Source organism: Pyxicephalus adspersus, chromosome Z (genome assembly GCF_032062135.1).
Source record: "Pyxicephalus adspersus chromosome Z, UCB_Pads_2.0, whole genome shotgun sequence".
Taxonomy (NCBI): domain Eukaryota; kingdom Metazoa; phylum Chordata; class Amphibia; order Anura; family Pyxicephalidae; genus Pyxicephalus; species Pyxicephalus adspersus.
Genome location: NC_092871.1, coordinates 75154123 through 75170909, shown reverse-complemented (window position 1 = coordinate 75170909; position 16787 = coordinate 75154123). Strand labels below are relative to the sequence as shown.

Here is a 16787-nt window from a genome sequence, read left to right as displayed (position 1 = left end):
TAGGGGAAGGATGGATAAGTTTGGCTGCAGCATTCGTAATAGATTGTAGAGGAGAAAGTAAGTTTAGTGGAATACCAGAGAGGAGGATGTTACAGTAGTCCAGACAAGAGCGTGTACAAGGAGTTTGGTGGTCTCTGGGAACAGGTAGGGCCGAATTTTGGAGATATTGTGCAGGTGAAAGTGACAGGACCTGGAAATGTTCTGAATAAAAGGTGCAAAGGAGAGGGCAGAAACAAAGTTGATGCCAAGACAATGTACCTGAGGAGAGAAACAAATAACAGTGTTGTTAACAGTTAGCAATGTCAGGGAGATTTTAAATGTGAGGGAGGAGGAGGGGAGATGATGAGTTCTGTTTTATTCAGGTTGAGTTTCAAAAATTTATCCGACATCCATGACAATATGGCTGACTGGCAGCATGACTACTTCGCCAGGACTGAGGGAGACAAGTCAGGAGTGGACAGATAAATTTGAATGTCATCAGTATACAGATGGTACTCTAAACCAAAGGAGGAAATGAGACTACTGAGAGAGGAGGTGTACAGAGAAAAGAGAACCGGTCCAAGGACTGACCCTTGTGGAAGAAGTTTGGAAACATATGGGAGAAGAGAGATAGGACTGTAGCTAGATGGTGGGGAGGGGTCTAGTGAGAGTTTCTTCAGGATAGGGAGAATAATGGCATGTTTGAAAGCGGAGGGGTAGATACCAATAGAGAGGTAGAAAGTTACAAAGAATAGTTCAGGGTACTTTACAAAGAATAGTTCAGGGTACTTCAAGTGGGTGAGGTGCAGAATAGAGTTCGAACCTAATTTATTTTAACCTCACCAAATCTGTCCCTCTTTGCAAAAAGTTTGGACACCCCTGTCTTAATGCTTGGAAGCAATTTGAAGGTAGTTGAAGCCTACTATGACCAAAATTTATACTTTACATAGAAGGGTAGACAACCTTTTTTTTTTCATTTAGCTCCATTTTTAATTTTTTAACTTTAGGAGCGTTTTTCTAACATTGCATTTTTCTTGTTAAGAATTTGCATTGTTTTTATTGCGGTCTCCAGGGTCAAAACACTTTTTTCTTCTAAAAGCTTCTGAGGCAGAAGGCTGGGGTTAATCCTGTATTTTAAGGTTGTCAATAAAGGACTAATGCTTTTTTGATTATGCAATAAGTTATTTCTGCTGAAAATCTGTATACCAGATTTCTTGGCAGTACAGCCCTTGCACCAGGAATGTTTACATTTTTAGCAGCCAAAAACTAATTCCATGCATTGTTTGAAACTAGTATTATTTGGCCGCATTCATACTTTTTTTTTTTTTTTTTGCATTTGCTGCATGCCACACAAAGTTCCATGCATTGCTGTAAAATGTGTTGTAGCAAACAGAAAAAACACATTATGACATTTCAGCACATTAAAACTTTAGTGGGCAACACACTGAAGTGCATCACAACACACAAAATAATAAAATATTTTAAAGCTGAACTTTGGGATAAGCAAATGTCCAAATACAAGAGATAAGCATTCCTAAATTTTTTGTGCCCTGTGTTTTTCTTCCAGTTCTGTGGAGTACTGCATTGTTGTCAATGCTGCGTTCTCCTTTTTTTTGTTCAGGGTGATTGGTCTTTTACCTACCACCTGTAGTGGCAGGACCTGCTTTAATCCCCCTAGTGTTCTAATTCTGTCCGTATTTTCACACAAAAAGCGTTACATTTTTGTGCATGGAAATCTATTTTACATTGTAGTCTTATAATTCTTAGGCATAACTCACCGAAATATGTCCAAACTTTATTAAATCTAATAATAAACTTTAAAAAAAAAAAAGGAAAATAGCGAAACCTGTAATATAACTGTACAGTAGCATGTATTTTTTATATATATATATATATATATATATATATATATATATATATATATATATATATATATATATTTTATAAAGATTTCTTAATATTGGACTCAATACAGTTATTTTGTATTGAATCCAATACAAAATTATTTGAATTTTTAACCGCGTCTCCCGCACGAACCAATGCATAAACCTCTGCCACTGGGAAACCCTGGAGAGCGTCTCTGCAGTCGCCAGGAAAAGATAGAAAAAGGAGGACGTTTCCCGAGGACCTGGAAGGATGAGCAAAAAGGATGCAAAAAGAAACAAGGTAAGTGCAATTTTTTTTTTTTTTAAGCAACCCGAAGTGTGACTTGGGAATACTAAAATCCACACACTTGGGAATACCGCTAGGGGGTTAACCAAAGGCATTTGGTGTGTAAAGAGTAAGAGTAAAGTTTGTCTGCCAGTATTAAAGCAAACGTACACCGTTAATATTTGTCTGTCCCTGAGCCATCGCAGGGTGTCACCATCTTCCTCTTTCTTCTCTACCTTCTTGTAATCTTTGTCCATCTTGATCGGCTGGGCCAGAATGATGTATGAGGTATCTCTTGTGCAGGCATGTGGTAGTTCATTCAGTGCCAGCAACCAGAACCTAGGACAGGGGTGGGCAAACTTTTTCAGTCAGGGGCCACAATCCGATATAAAATTTAACAGAGGGGCCAGGCTGATGGTATGGTGGGCTGGATTATGCCATCATGACCCCACTAAACGTGACATCATGATGGCATAACCCTGCCCACTCTCCCAGCTTGCGATGGGAGAGTGAGCAGGTTGTGTGCAGTGACAGTCCGCCCACTCTTCCATCGCGGATCTGAGCCTGCACACAGCCCACCTACCTCCACGAGCCGGGATACAAACGGGGGAAGTGTTCCCCGACTCTGGCTGGTGCTCCCCCCCAGCGGGGTCCTTCTCTTGACCCTGCTCAGGGTGGCACCGGCCAGAGCCGCGGACCACCCAAAGGGCCAGAGAAACAACCTTATTAAGCCGTATATGGCCCGCGGGCCATTGTTTGCCCATGCCTGAGCTAGGATGTGCTGGGTATCCTGGTGACCTATGTTGAGATGTGCATGCACAACTTAGAGATTTTAAAATTTGTGATCAGGCAGGTAAGAATGCTTATTGCAGAAGGGACATCTCCTATGCCTTTTTGCAATAAAGCCCTGCCTGATCTCACATTTTTATTATAGCATAAAGAAACATATAGCTTCCACTCTAAGCTAAAAATACAAAATATAACAATTCCTAACTTTTTAAAACTCTTTATTGTAGTAATTTTTTTCCTATAGTCTTTCATTTTTGCCTTTATTGAGTTTTTGTGTTTGTGATTTATCTTTATCTTCAATAAGTTGTAAGGCTTTGGTGTTTGTTTGGTCTTTTTTTTAAGCATTAGGAAGTAAGTTAGTACTCAGTTGGTTGAATCAGTAATAGCAATTCTGTTACAAATTGTATCTTTTATCTACAGGATAAACCAATAATGCCTGAAGTTCGAGATCTTTCCGATGCTCTCACTGACCTGTCTATGGATCCTATCACTGGTGTTGGGGTAGTAGCTTCACGAAATCGAGCACCCACAGGCTATGATGTGGTATGTAAAGAATGTAGAGTTTTTTACTTTTTACCATGTTTGTTAGGAAAAGTGTCAACAAACTTCAACAAGTACGGAAATAAAGCATTCTTTAGATTTCGGCTTTCTATGCTTTTCACATTGGGTATCACTTAGCAATAGAAGACAAAGGCAGTCTTTAATACGGAAACCTTTTTTTTCTGACAAACTGGAATTTCCATGAGGAATTTTGTTCTGATCAAACATACTATTGTGATTCTTTTTATGGCAAACAGGGGAGCTTACTTCCCCTTAGAATGTTATAAGACCTGTACCAACTTAAAGACTAACTTTGGCCAAATTAAAAAATTGCATATGCGATTCAGTCTGTTGGCCTGTTAGATTAGGTAGGAAAATATCTGATCTATGCTGAATTAATGCTAGTGAGGGACTTTATTAAATATGTTTTTTCTGTCTATATTAACACTTTAAAGTAAATATGTCATAGATAAAATAAATAAGTGCTTTTGTTGACCGTTTGCAAAAATGAAATTTGACTAGCTGTAGGTGCTATCCAAGTCCATTAGTTCATTTAGTGACAGGTACAGACCAAGGAGCCAGAACAGTATGGTGGGACAAGTGTTCTTGTATGCATACTTGCTCTGGGCAAGTCACTAAAAGCATTGACCGGGTGTATAACAACTATCACTTTGAAATGCACAAAATCAGTAATAAAACCTGTCATAACAACATTAAAAAGCACATCATGTTAAAGCTGAACTAAAGTGAAAAAGGAATGCAAGCAGACATGGACAATGTCTTTTTTGCAATAAAAAGGAAAATGTATTACATACCATTACTGTTATTAAGCATAGAAAGACATTGTCTATTGTCAGCATTGCACACACACATTATGTTGAACAATGGCTCCTTAGCACAGAGCATAAACAGATCTATTTGTATCATTCAGATCCTCCACCAGGTGTGAGATTTGAAGCAAACACAGAACTTGACAGACACACATGAACACATGCTGTTATATGTCTGCACACATTGCTCCTGTAGTCTGCTCCTTTAAATACAAAGTATTCATGTATCATGCCTGTGGCTCCACATACAAGAATCCTATGATTTACATAAAAGATATAAAGCTTTCATTGAGGTGGTTCACCAGCATAACCATTAGGTGGATTCCAGGGTTCACATTATGATCCAAACATATAGAGAGATTACTATACCTTTGAGCCACAGATAGATTTGTTGCTTAAATTTATCAAGCATTATACCATGTTCTGAGGCACCATCAACAGGGCTCCCCCTCCAAGGTGACCTTTAGCAACCATACATGGGGTACTTCTCCTGGACGGTGGACAGCCAGAGATTTTCACCAGCCAGGTAGGTGGCTGCACCTGTACTGAGAGTATACAAGAAGAAAAAGAAGGAACACTAGGTATGAATTTCCTTGAATTGATCTAATTAAGTCCTGAGAGTGGGAGTGGAAAAAAATCCAAGGGTCAGAAAAAAAGCATACATTCCTATGTTTAAGCACCCATATTTGACTGGAGTTCTGCAGGCTGCTGGGACCATGAGCTTTGCTTATTGCACAGTGATAGGTCTTCGGGATGAATTTCTGTAGAGAGACCACTGTTTCAACACAGAGATAAAGGGTTCTATACAGCATGCTGGTAGGGGACAGGCTTTTCCACTCACACAGCTGTAGCTATTTTTAAAGAAAAAAACATTAGGCTTTGCACACCTTTTTGTTTTGAACCTGGAATGTATTTATCTGTCCTTGTCTTTTTATTTCTCTCCTAAATCCATAGAAATACTTGGTGAGCCAGTAGCTCAAGTCTGGTATATGTCACTTCCTCAGTTTGTGAATTGTTGTCTACCTGTGACTTGAAACATTATGGTGCATTGCGCACAGATAAGTTAGATGTGTTCATTCTAACTAATGTGCATAGTGGAGACCCTGGGTTGTGGACATGCACTTGTCCTTCCTTAATGTCCCTGTCCTGCAGCTCTTAGCCCACAGTATTAGGAAATGATGAGTGCTGAGAAATGTAGTCTAGTGGCTTTAGAAGGCATTGACATGCAATGCAAGATCACACCATAATTTGCCAGGTACTATATAAATAATATTTTTAATATATTTATTCAGCTGACAACAAATGTGAACTATTTATTGGTAGTAAGAGTTAATGATCACCCAGTAGAGGGCTTCAGGAAAAATACACTTCCTAATCTGGAACAGATTCAGATTTCTGAAGCAAAGTGACAATCACAGGAATGTATTATTCCTTGGCCCTGATCCACATACAACATGTGGCACTTATTTTCTAGATGTAGATATATATATTTTTCTTTGAATAGCTAGCCTTGTAACCCTTGCAATTATTATTACCAATCTTTATGTTCTGTTTTTAACAAGTGCACTATGGAAACTCCCATCAGGACTGGACTGAAAAAATATGGGTATGCACACAAACTATTCCCATATGTTCATTTGGGGGGTCATAAAGTTTCCTGTGTTTAGGAGGTTGTTTTGCATTAGGTATTCTTTTCCAAAAGCTTGCATATGAAGGTTGTATGCCTGTTAAGGATCTAAATCTCACTATTTCACATGGTCACTCAAGCATAGCTTTAAAGTCCTTCCAGGCAGAGAGATTGCTAGCAGACAGTAGAATGGGCAGAGAATGCAACTTCTCCATAGTAGGATATTGCAGCCTGCCTTTATTTCGGTTTAACACACAGCTGTTTGGTGTATTGGGTCAATTGGCTACAACACAGCTTTTCTGTGACATGGGTTACTGAAAGCGCAAAAAGTTACCTTTCCAGCTTTTAGTGCCTGTTTGTAGGAGACTTAAAGGGAATGTGTATTATAGGTTTAGAAAATACATTTTGTACAATTCACAATGTCATATTCACTGTCACTGTATCAAAAATCCTCCACCAACTGTCTACATAAAAAGTGAACCCATTTGTTCAAATGGTGGCTATTTTTTGCTAACAGTTTTAGACAGGTAAACTACTCAAAACTGATTGCAGATATTGCTAGTGTGAACTTGCCTAAGGATCAAAAATTTTACATGCCATTCTGCCATTGAAGAAAAATCCACATAGTCTCAACTATCAGAGTTTATTTATTTGTATTTTGTGAGTTGATCAGTATAGAAACACAACCTACACTATTTCTGTCCATTTTCCCAGTTAACACCAAAGTGTTCTTTTGGTGTGTGCTTTTAAGAAATGTTGATGTGCTTTTTTCATATTGCACTAAAACAAATAGCAACACTTGTGAACACACTTGAATGAGATTTAAAAAGGATATAGTGGAAAAAATTCATATAGACATGCTACAAGCTTGTAAAAACAAAAACAATAAAACAAAGATAGTTTGACACACCTTTCTGTGTGTTTTTATATTTCTGTAGACAAGCCCTTAGGGGTTGTTTTTCACTTGAAAAGCACAGCCTAAAGCTGCGTACACACGTCAGATTTTTATCGCCCGATAATCGGCATCTGGCAGATATCGGGCGAAAATCTGGCGTGTGTACAGTCGGCGTCGTCCATCGTTCGAACGACCGGCACGTGTGTACGCAGCTTTAGATGGTAATAAGACTTGTTTGTGTGTTTGGCAGTATAACTGGCAAAAAGAAAACAATGTATTTTATCAGTTTCAGGCTATTGGGGGGCTGTCTGGGGATTTTCTGTTTATCTATGTGTGACTCAAACATGTGACATATGTTGAGTTTATGAATGCATTATACCTCATTTAAACTTTTCCTAGAATGGCTAGTCTTGTGAAATTACACACTCCAGTAACTTCAAATGGCACCTGTTTAACCAGCCTGGAGCAGCTGACTATCCTGTAGATTATACTTGTCTTTAAATAGCTGTGTCTGTGTGCAGCTGTACTATTTATATGACTTCTGCCAGTGCCCCCTCCTCTACTTTAGAATTACTTGAATGTTGCATATATACGCATACTGTCTGTATATTGAGATACTTTGTGACTGATTTATCAAAGAGTAAAGAATGTGTTTACTTTTATTAGGTAAATATCATTGTTCTTGGTAAAGGAGGTGATGAAAATTCACTTTTGCATCTACCGCAAATATTTTAGAAAAAAAAACTGCTCCAACCATTCTCTACTTGCTTTACCCCCTTCCATTGCCCTTCCATTGCTTTGTCTATATAAATACTCTTTTGAGTGAAGTGCTTAGTAAAATACCCACTGATGTCTTAATCAACCCTCTTCACATATTTTTGGTCACTTATTAAATGTGTGGTTGTCACGTGTGTGTGTTTGTAATGTTTACCTTTGCTTGGGTTATCACATAGTAGTATATAGACATTTGAAATATTCAGCATGAAAATTAGAGAGAATTGCATCACAGGGTCATGAATGCAAATTATAATAACGCTCCTATTAAAAAATGTGTAATGTGTAGGGAAAAAGGTAAATATCAACAGGAAATTTGCACATCTTGTTCTTATTTTAAATCTAAACCAAACCAACACCTGCGTGGAGAGGATGATTCGTTCTTAGATGCAATTTTTAAATACAGGATGGATACTGAATGACTAAATTCTCTAGGTTTGCATAAAAACATAAGTTGGTTAAAATGAAAATTGCAGCATGGCAAGCTGGCCGCTAGCATTAGCAGGCATGACAAGCTGGCCGCTAGCAACAGAAGACATGGCAAGCTGGCTGCAAGTATTGGGAGGCATGGCAAGCTGGCTGCAAGCATCGGGAGGCATGGCAAGCTGTCCGCTAGTAACAGAAGACATGGCAAGCTGGCTGCAAGCATTGGGATGCATGGCAAGCTGACCGCTAGCAACAGAAGGCATGGCAAGCTGGCTGCAAGGATTGGGAGGCATTAGCGGTCATGGCAATTTGGCTGCTAGCATTGGGAGGCATTAGGAGGCCATGGTAAGCCTGCTGCTACTATTAAGAGGCATTAGCAGATATGGCAAGCTGGCCGCTAACACTAGAATGCATGGCAAGCTTGCCGCTAGCACTAGAAGGCCTGGCAAGTTGGCCGCTAGTATTGGGAGCCATTAAAGGCATAGCGAAATAGCTGCTTACTTTGGGAGGCATTAGGAGGCCATGGTAAACCGCCTTCTAGCATTGGGAGGCATTAGAAGGCATGGCAAGCTGGCCGCTAGCACTGGGAGGCATGGCAAGCTGGATGGTAACATTAGCAGGCATGGCAAGCTGGCCACTAGCATTAGAAGCCATGGCAAATCGCCGCAACTTTGGGAGGCATTAGGAGGCCATGGTAAGCATGTTGCTAGTATTAGGAGGCATAAGCAAGCATGGCAAGCTTGCTGCTAACATTGGGCGTCATTAGCAGGTAATGGCAAGCTGGCTACTAGAATTGGGATGCATTAGCAGGCATGGCAAGTTAGCTGCTAGCAATAGAAGGCATGGCAAGCTGGCCGTTAGCATTAGAAGCCATGGCAAAATTGCCACTATCTTCGGGAGGCATTAAGATGCCATTGTAAGTCTTCTAGTTATAGGAGGCATTAGCAGGCATAGCAAGCTGGTCGCTAACATTGGGAAGCATTAGCAGGCATTGCAAGCTGGCTGATAACATTTGGAGGCATTTAGAAGGCATGGCAAGCTGGCAACTAGCATTGGGATGCATGGCAAGCTGGCCGCTAGCAGTAGGTGGCATTAGCAGGCACTGCAATTTTGCTGCTAGTATTGGGAGGCATTAGCCGGCATGGCAAGCTGGCAGTTAACATTGGGAGGCATTAGCCGGCATGGCAAGCTGGCAGTTAACATTGGGAGGCATTAGCAAGCATGGTGAATTTGTCCACTAGCATTAGCAGGCATGGCAATTAGGCCACTAGCATTAGAAGCCATTGCAAAATGGCCGCTAGCTTTGGGAGGCATAGCAAGCTGGCCGCTAGCATTAGCTAATCATGGCTAACGAGCTTGGCAAACTGGCAATTAGGGCAGGCATTAGGAGGCCGTGGTAAACCTTTTGCTAGTATTGAGAGGCATTAACAGGCATGGCAACCTGGCCGCTAACATTGGGAGACATGGCAAGTTTAGGGTTAATAACATGCATGGCAAGCTGGCCGCTAGCATTAGCAGGCATGGCAAGCCTGCTACCAATATATTAGCAGTCATGGCAATTTGGCCCCTAGCATTGGGAGGCATGGCAAGCCTGCTGCTAGCATTTTGAAGCATGGCATCCCATGGCATGGGTGCTAGCATTAGCAGGCGCACTGTAGGTTGGCAGCAAGCATTTGGAGGAATTAGCAGGCATGGTAAGCTGGCTGCTATTATTAGCAGGCATGGCAAGTGAACTGCACAGTTCTAAATGGGACAAACTTTCAGGCCATGACCTACCTTCAGTGGTCTCACCATTTGGTACGGTTTGGTACTTATGGACTCATTTTTGCCTTCAAATTTTCTTGTCTAGGCCATATATTTGCAGTAAACTTTTTTTATTTTCTGTACTTTGGAAAGGCTGTCTATTAAATACCACTTTTTATTCTTTAAATAAAATGATTAGCTTACTTTAAAGTACTAACTAAAGAACTAAAGTAAAAACTAAAAAGTCACTAGCCTTTACTTACGTACCTCCCTTCATGCCTCTGAAAATATCTCCTATACTGTCCCATGTTGTCCAGTGCAATCTCACTGCACATGCGGTACATTCTAATAGCAATCTGGTTGTGAATTAGGGCAGCATATATAATCAAACTGGTGTAAAGAATATCTGTTTTCCTGGTGGGTCATTAGATGTGGCCATGTAACACCTAAAGTAGCAAGAATAGATGCCAGACTTCATTTAAATGGATCCGTGCATTACAATGAAAACCACGTGTCTACATGACAATGTGTAGGACTTGTAGTCACAGAAATTAGGTGATGAATAACCAGTCTGTTGGTGGGCAAACTAGGACACATTAGGACCTGGTTGTGTGTATGTGTGCAGATCTTTAGGGAAGACTCTACACAATTGGTTTTTAAATTTTGTAAAGTTCGGTTCCAAAGTTAATTGAAATTTATACTGACATGATTGATTTAGGAATTTGCCTTTAGTTATGTTTGTTTAAAGCTTTATGAAAGCTTTGTAAATGCTTTCCAAAGCTGAAACCATAGTGGCATTCTGTTGAAAAAGTTAAATATGTTATCAAAACTAGAAACTTGCATAAGAATGTGTTGTACAGATGTTAAAAAAAATCTTATGGAAAAAGGAAGCATGCCAGAAATACTGGAAATGAGCCACTGAACCAAAATAACACATTGGTTGTAAAAAAAAACTGATATTTTTTACTGCTGAGAACAAATCCAATAATATACCATTCCATCTCCGGAAGTGAACTAAATTAGAAAAAAAGAGCTTTCTTAAAGTGAATTAGAACTTTTCTGCTATGGTGCTTACCCAATAAAAATATGATAACCAAAGAAAAAAAAATATTTCCAGGGTCAAGGTGTGTTCATTTTTTAAAATTTCTAAAGCCTGATCTGCTGCCAGTGTTTCCTGTAAGATTTCTGAACTTAGTGGAGTGACTATATTGAATAATTGGATAAAATGCCTTGCTTTCCCCTGTGTATTATACAGAGTAACTGTAATTTTCCCTTTTAGCGCTAGAGGATTCAACCAGTGGTCTATGTAGCAAGATAGAACATGTGCTTCCTTTAGATTTCTACAATGCTGACAGATCCTTCAGATGCATTGTTTAGCTTGTAGTGACCACATCCTGGTGGAGACATTCTTTTAAGTGTCCACCACAAAAAACTGTGCATTTTCTATTCTTCATTAACACTTCTGTACATATTAAAAAAAAAAGTATTCTTCATTTTTTATAACTTTACCTTGTGCTAAAAGGAAACATGTTTAAAAATACTGTGATAATATTGCTGTTGCAGTTTATTTAGAGTTGTTTTATGTGTAGATAAAGGACTTGCGTTTTCTGTGCACATTATATTGGTTAATGCAACCTTGCATGTGAAAAAAAGTTTTTATTAAACCTTAATTAACCACTCTCTCCTATTACTTTCTTCCCTTTTGTTACTCCTATATATTATATATCCTATTATATATCCTATATGTTATATCCTATTTTTTTACTCCATCATTAATATTGATATACTTTTTTCATTTATCTTTTAGCTTTTTTCATATTGCATTAAAAAGGATAAAAATAGCCATAGTTTAATTTTTTATTTTATTGAAACGTTTTGGTGGCATAACTTTTCCAAGCGATCATTATAAACAGGGCACAATATAGAATACATTTTGCAGTTTTTATTAATAACGCTTTAGGATAGAAAAAAAGGGCATATTTTATCTTTTTTTTTTTTTTTTTTTAACTGAATTTTTATTGAACATTTTCACATACAAAGACAACCAGGCTTATACAGCAAAACATCTCTTAAACACAGCATACAGAGTGATAGGTACATCCGATAATGGTACATAAAACTCTGGCGTAAGTAACAGTAAAAAACAGTGGCTGTACTGTACCGGCCTATCAAACCCCATAGACTATAAAAATACGGAAACAACAGATAAATAAACAACAGAAAATAAGAAATGAGTTAAAAAGAAAAAACGAAGCTAAGCCGGGGAATAGGAGTGGGGGATACAAACAAAGGTGGATAGGAAGCACAGTGGCGTCTGGAACCAGCGACATATTAAACCTGTAGACTGGTATAGTATGCATCCCAAGGTTCCCATATCTGTTCAAATTTCGCAACCCTGTTTCAGAGGAGGGGAGTGAGGTACTCCATCAGGCGTATGTCTTGAATACGAGCATACAAATCCTCCATAGAGGGGGGCAGTCTGGATTTCCATTTGGTGAAGATTAGAGTACAAGCAGCTACTAGAATATGTGTAATAAGCTGACGGGTGGACTTGGGGAGGTCCATAAGGGGCAATCCCAGCAAGTGGTGGAGCAGGTCAAGGGGAAATCGTTGTTGAGCCACGTCCCCAATTAGTGCATTGACTCTCCCCCAATAGCCCTGAATAAGGGGACAGGACCAAAAAATATGTTCCAGAGTCCCATAATGGGACCCGCAGCGCCAGCAAGCCGGATCTACCTCTGGAAACAGGCGATGTAACACCGCCGGCGTATGATACCAGCGGTATCTTGTAAAGATTTTCTTTAAAAAGCGTACATATTGAGCTTTTATTTGCTGCTTCCCACAGTGTGGACCATGTATCCTGCTCCAGGCCACCGCCCAAAATACTCTCCCTGGTACTCATGTATACAAATTTACCAGATACCTTCTTTGCTGATTCCTGCAGAAGGCCATAAATGGAGGAAATGAGGCCCTTAGAAAATGGACCTCCAATGCAAATTCTCTCAAAAGGAGTTGTTTCAGTGAATCTGGGCACAGAGTGGAGTGATTATATGTAATGTCTAATCTGTAGGTAAGCAAAAAAGGATGTTTGAGGGAGATCAAATTTTTCCTGCAACTCCAAAAAGGAAAGCAATCTTTTTTCCACTGGATGTAACACATTTCGGAGCTGAAAAAGCCCCCGGTCTTGCCATGGCTGCCACATACTTCTAGCTAAGCTGTCAGGTATCAGAGGGGTTCGTATGATAGATGTAAGCACAGAGCCCGGAGAGGAAAGATTTTACTTAGAATTATACGTTCTCCAGATATTCCTCATAAAAACCATCGGGGACAGCAAATCCCTCTGGGGCATTAACCAGGAGGAGCTCCAAAGCATCACATTAGGATGAAGTGGGGAAATCCAAGCTTCCTCCAATTTCCGACATACACTGGGGGAGACTAACATAGTCCAGGAGGGTAAGTAGGGAAGATGCGTCGCCACATATTTTCAGTATTTTATCAGGTCCGGAGCCCCCATACCTCTGAGTGCTTTAGGTGTACAAACCACCAACTTTAAAAGCCTGTGACATTTGCGGGCCCAGATAAAGTTCAAAATGCTAGCCTGTAACTTTTTCAAGGTAGGGAGAGGGACCCGAACCAGGAGGGTTTCAAACAAATATAGGAGCTTGGGCAATAGCATCATCTTCACTGACGCAATTCTCCCCAAGAGCGACAATGAATGTCCCTTCCATTTATTCAAGTAGGCATTTAGTTCCTGGAACAATGGGGGCAAGTTGCAAGTATATAGCTGAGTGTATGTAGCTGTTATTTGGGTGCCCAAATAGTTTAAGAAGCGCTCTCGCCAGGTAAAAGAATAACTTTTTTTTAACGCTGAGAGTTGCGAGGGGGGTATATATAAGGGTAAGGCCTCGGATTTTGAGGAGTTCACCTTATAGCCCGAGACCGTACTCAAGGCACAAAGTTCAGACCACAAATTTGGGAGGGTGGTGGTAGGTTGTGTCAATGTAAGCAGTACATCATCTGCATATAATGAAATTTTGTAGGAGGTATCCTTTACGGTAACACCATGGATATTGGGGTTGGATCTGATTCTCCCCGCCAGAGGCTCAACACTAAGAGCAAAGAGTAAGGGAGACGAGGGGCAGCCTTGTCACGTTCCATTCCGGATGGGGACTAGTTTAGAGGAGGCATGAGGCAACTTAACAGAGGCCGCCGGACAACTGTAGAGGGAATGTATCGCTCTAACAAATGGGCCGGAAAGGCATATTTTATCTTAGTAGAATGATAGCTTATTTTAGTAAGAAAAAAAATGCAAAACACTACTTCCCAAAGTAAACCCTGTTTTTTTTTTCAAATAACATTTGTGATGCTTTTTTTTATCTTAAAGTGATTTTTTTCTGTTTTGGATAGAGTGTTAGAATTTATTTGCTGTCAATGTACACTGAACACAACAGATTATCTATGTTTGTTTGGCAAGATTATCAGGAATGAAAATGGAAGAAAATCCCCAATTTTAAAGAACAGCTGCAGAGCCCTCAATTTCTCTGGTGCTGTCCTCTTTCTGCCTTCGTCTTGGCATGGAGGAAGCAACGGACTCCGCCATCTTCCTCAGTATTCTACCTTCTTCTTAATACATCACCCGATCTCTCACTGCATGTGCGTTAAATTGAGGAAAAAAAATTAGAGGGAAAAAGGCCCCTTCTGCGCATGCCCGGTCTAGCAGTCTGCGCTCCCATTCTGTCTTTTTTGTTTTGGCCATAAAAATAGCAGGGAAGGGGCTTCACCATTTTTTTTTTTTTTTGTTAAAAGGTTAAAATTAGAAAAACATTTTTTTACCCTACATAAAAGGAATGTCTACCCTTTTAAGTAAAATAAAAATTCTTATGATAGGTCTGCTTTAAGTGTCACTAGAATTGAAATAAGATGGGGATGGTTCACATTGATGTTACTGTTGTGTCTCCAGGAAAGGGTGAAAAATAATTGAGGAAAATCTGCCCAGTGGGTCACAGATGGAAAAATAATCACATGGCTGGTTTTAACTATTTTTCTACTCTATCCAGCAAGAAAGTTTTATCTCTAGATGTTAAAAAAAGGTCTCCTGTGATCAGGTTTTGGACATTAAAGTATTTATCAAGTGTAAATCACCTTAATAGGGAAAAAAAAAAAAAAAAAAAAAGCAGCGGTACTTCAAACTTCTATCCAAATCTAATGAAAGATTTACATGATACCACCTAAACTGGCCTTGTAGTATTAGGCATTATGCATTTCATGCCTAAAGATCATGTTCCTGAACCTGATGTTTTGTTCTATATTTGAAGACTAGCATCTGCTGCCCTATGGGGGTTTATGAGCTTCAATTTAGTATCTCTTTTGTTAACTTTGAGGAATAATTTCTCTGTAGTTCCTGCGGCAGAGGTCCGTGAGGGCTTGTTTATCATGCTAAAATACTGTTCACAGTTAGGTAATATTTGAATGTCCTTTGCTTGCCCACAGGTTCACTTTAAGTATTGATAAAGCTGTTGCTGAATCAATAGAATGAATTATTAAGTCCTTTTTAAAAAATGTACAATTTCTCTTGTCCTTCTAAAATATGCATGACAGGAAAGGAGGTGGCTAACCTTTATTAAAATCTTGCCTAATACATTTGTTTGATACAATATTTTTTAAATTATTTGGAAACATTTTTACATAACATCATTTCTTTTTGCTTGCAATACAGGTTTCCTTTTCTGTTCCCATTTTAAACCTCTGTGTGTGAAGGGGATGGAGAAGTAGCAACAAAGTAACAAATTGGCTACTAGCTATTTCTTTGTATGCAGTGATTGCAATGTGCAACCCACTGTTGGTGGTTAGAGTGATCTCAGATATGAGAACTGCAATGATAGCCTTGCAAGCCTATTTCTGCTACAACAAATGGGAATGCCATCTTCGTTTCTTGTTTTTTTCACTAATAAGCCCCCACTCTCTTACAGGACTCCTCACGCCACCCCCTAATCCAGGGTTGTCAAACTGTGGCCTGCATGCAAATCTGTCCCGTAACGTCTATTTCTTGGCCCCCCGCTGCATTTAAGTATCATCGCTACTACAATTCTCGGCATTACTGGCGTCTATAGACCAGCGGCCATCTCTACCTATGTGTGGCCCTGCATTGGACTGTTATAAATGCAGGGAATTGTGGTAGCAGTGCTGTTTCAGTTAAGAGGTAGTTCCAGCCACTCATAAAATTAGGCACCACATTGGACTGTTTCTTAACGCAAGGAATTGTAGTAGCGGTGCTATTTCAGTTAAGAGGTAGTTCCAGCCACTCATAAAATTAGGCACCACATTGGACTGTTTCTTAACGCAAGGAATTGTAGTAGCGGTGCTATTTCAGTTTCAAGTTTGGGTGTCTAAAATTTTAGTTTTGGCCCACTGTGTATTTGAGTTTGACACCTCTGCCCTTATCTCTCCTGTGCAGTGTTTTTGCTTATCTCTCACTATTTGCTACTGATCATAACCTAATGACCAATAGAAGTTCTTTGTTTTTAACTTCACACTAAATATTATTTGCTTCTCTTCAAACACTCTGCTTTTACTTGCTGTCCGCACCTTTCTAGTAGTGCTCTAAATTTCTACATTCCAATCTTGCTATTAAGTTCTGTTACTGACAAATACCTTTACTCCTCCTCACATCTTTGCTCTCCTCTTTCTACTCTCCTACCAATATGGATCTCATATATGGTATAAGTGTTAATGTTGGAAGCTTTGACACCTGGTAGCAAAACCCTGCCTCTACCAAGATGGCTGCTTTCATACAACCAACCAATGCAGAATAAGGCATAATAAGTCAGTCACAGGAAAGGTGGGAGACCACAGGCAATACTGGTATAAGGTCCTTTTTATCCTCTTTCTGCTTTTTTGGCACATTTTACAGAGCTTAGTTCCTGTTTTAAGAAACTTGTTCTTTTTTTAATAAAGCAACAAAAGGGCTTTAATACTGTAAACCGGTCTCTCCACCACAAAGATCCTCCTATTTTTCCCATAATTCTTGCTAGCC

General features: G+C 39.6%; 1 protein-coding gene across 2 annotated transcripts in view; it reads left to right on the top strand.

Annotated features, from left to right (window-relative positions):
* The window catches only part of MVB12B (multivesicular body subunit 12B), a 97794-nt gene that overhangs the window by 6477 nt on the left and 74530 nt on the right, over positions 1-16787 (top strand). For both annotated transcript variants that reach the window (XM_072429651.1, XM_072429650.1), the window contains exon 2: positions 3340-3462. In XM_072429651.1, coding sequence (XP_072285752.1) covers positions 3352-3462 — 111 coding nt within the window. In that variant the 5' untranslated portion in view covers positions 3340-3351. The remainder of the gene's footprint in view (positions 1-3339; positions 3463-16787) is intronic.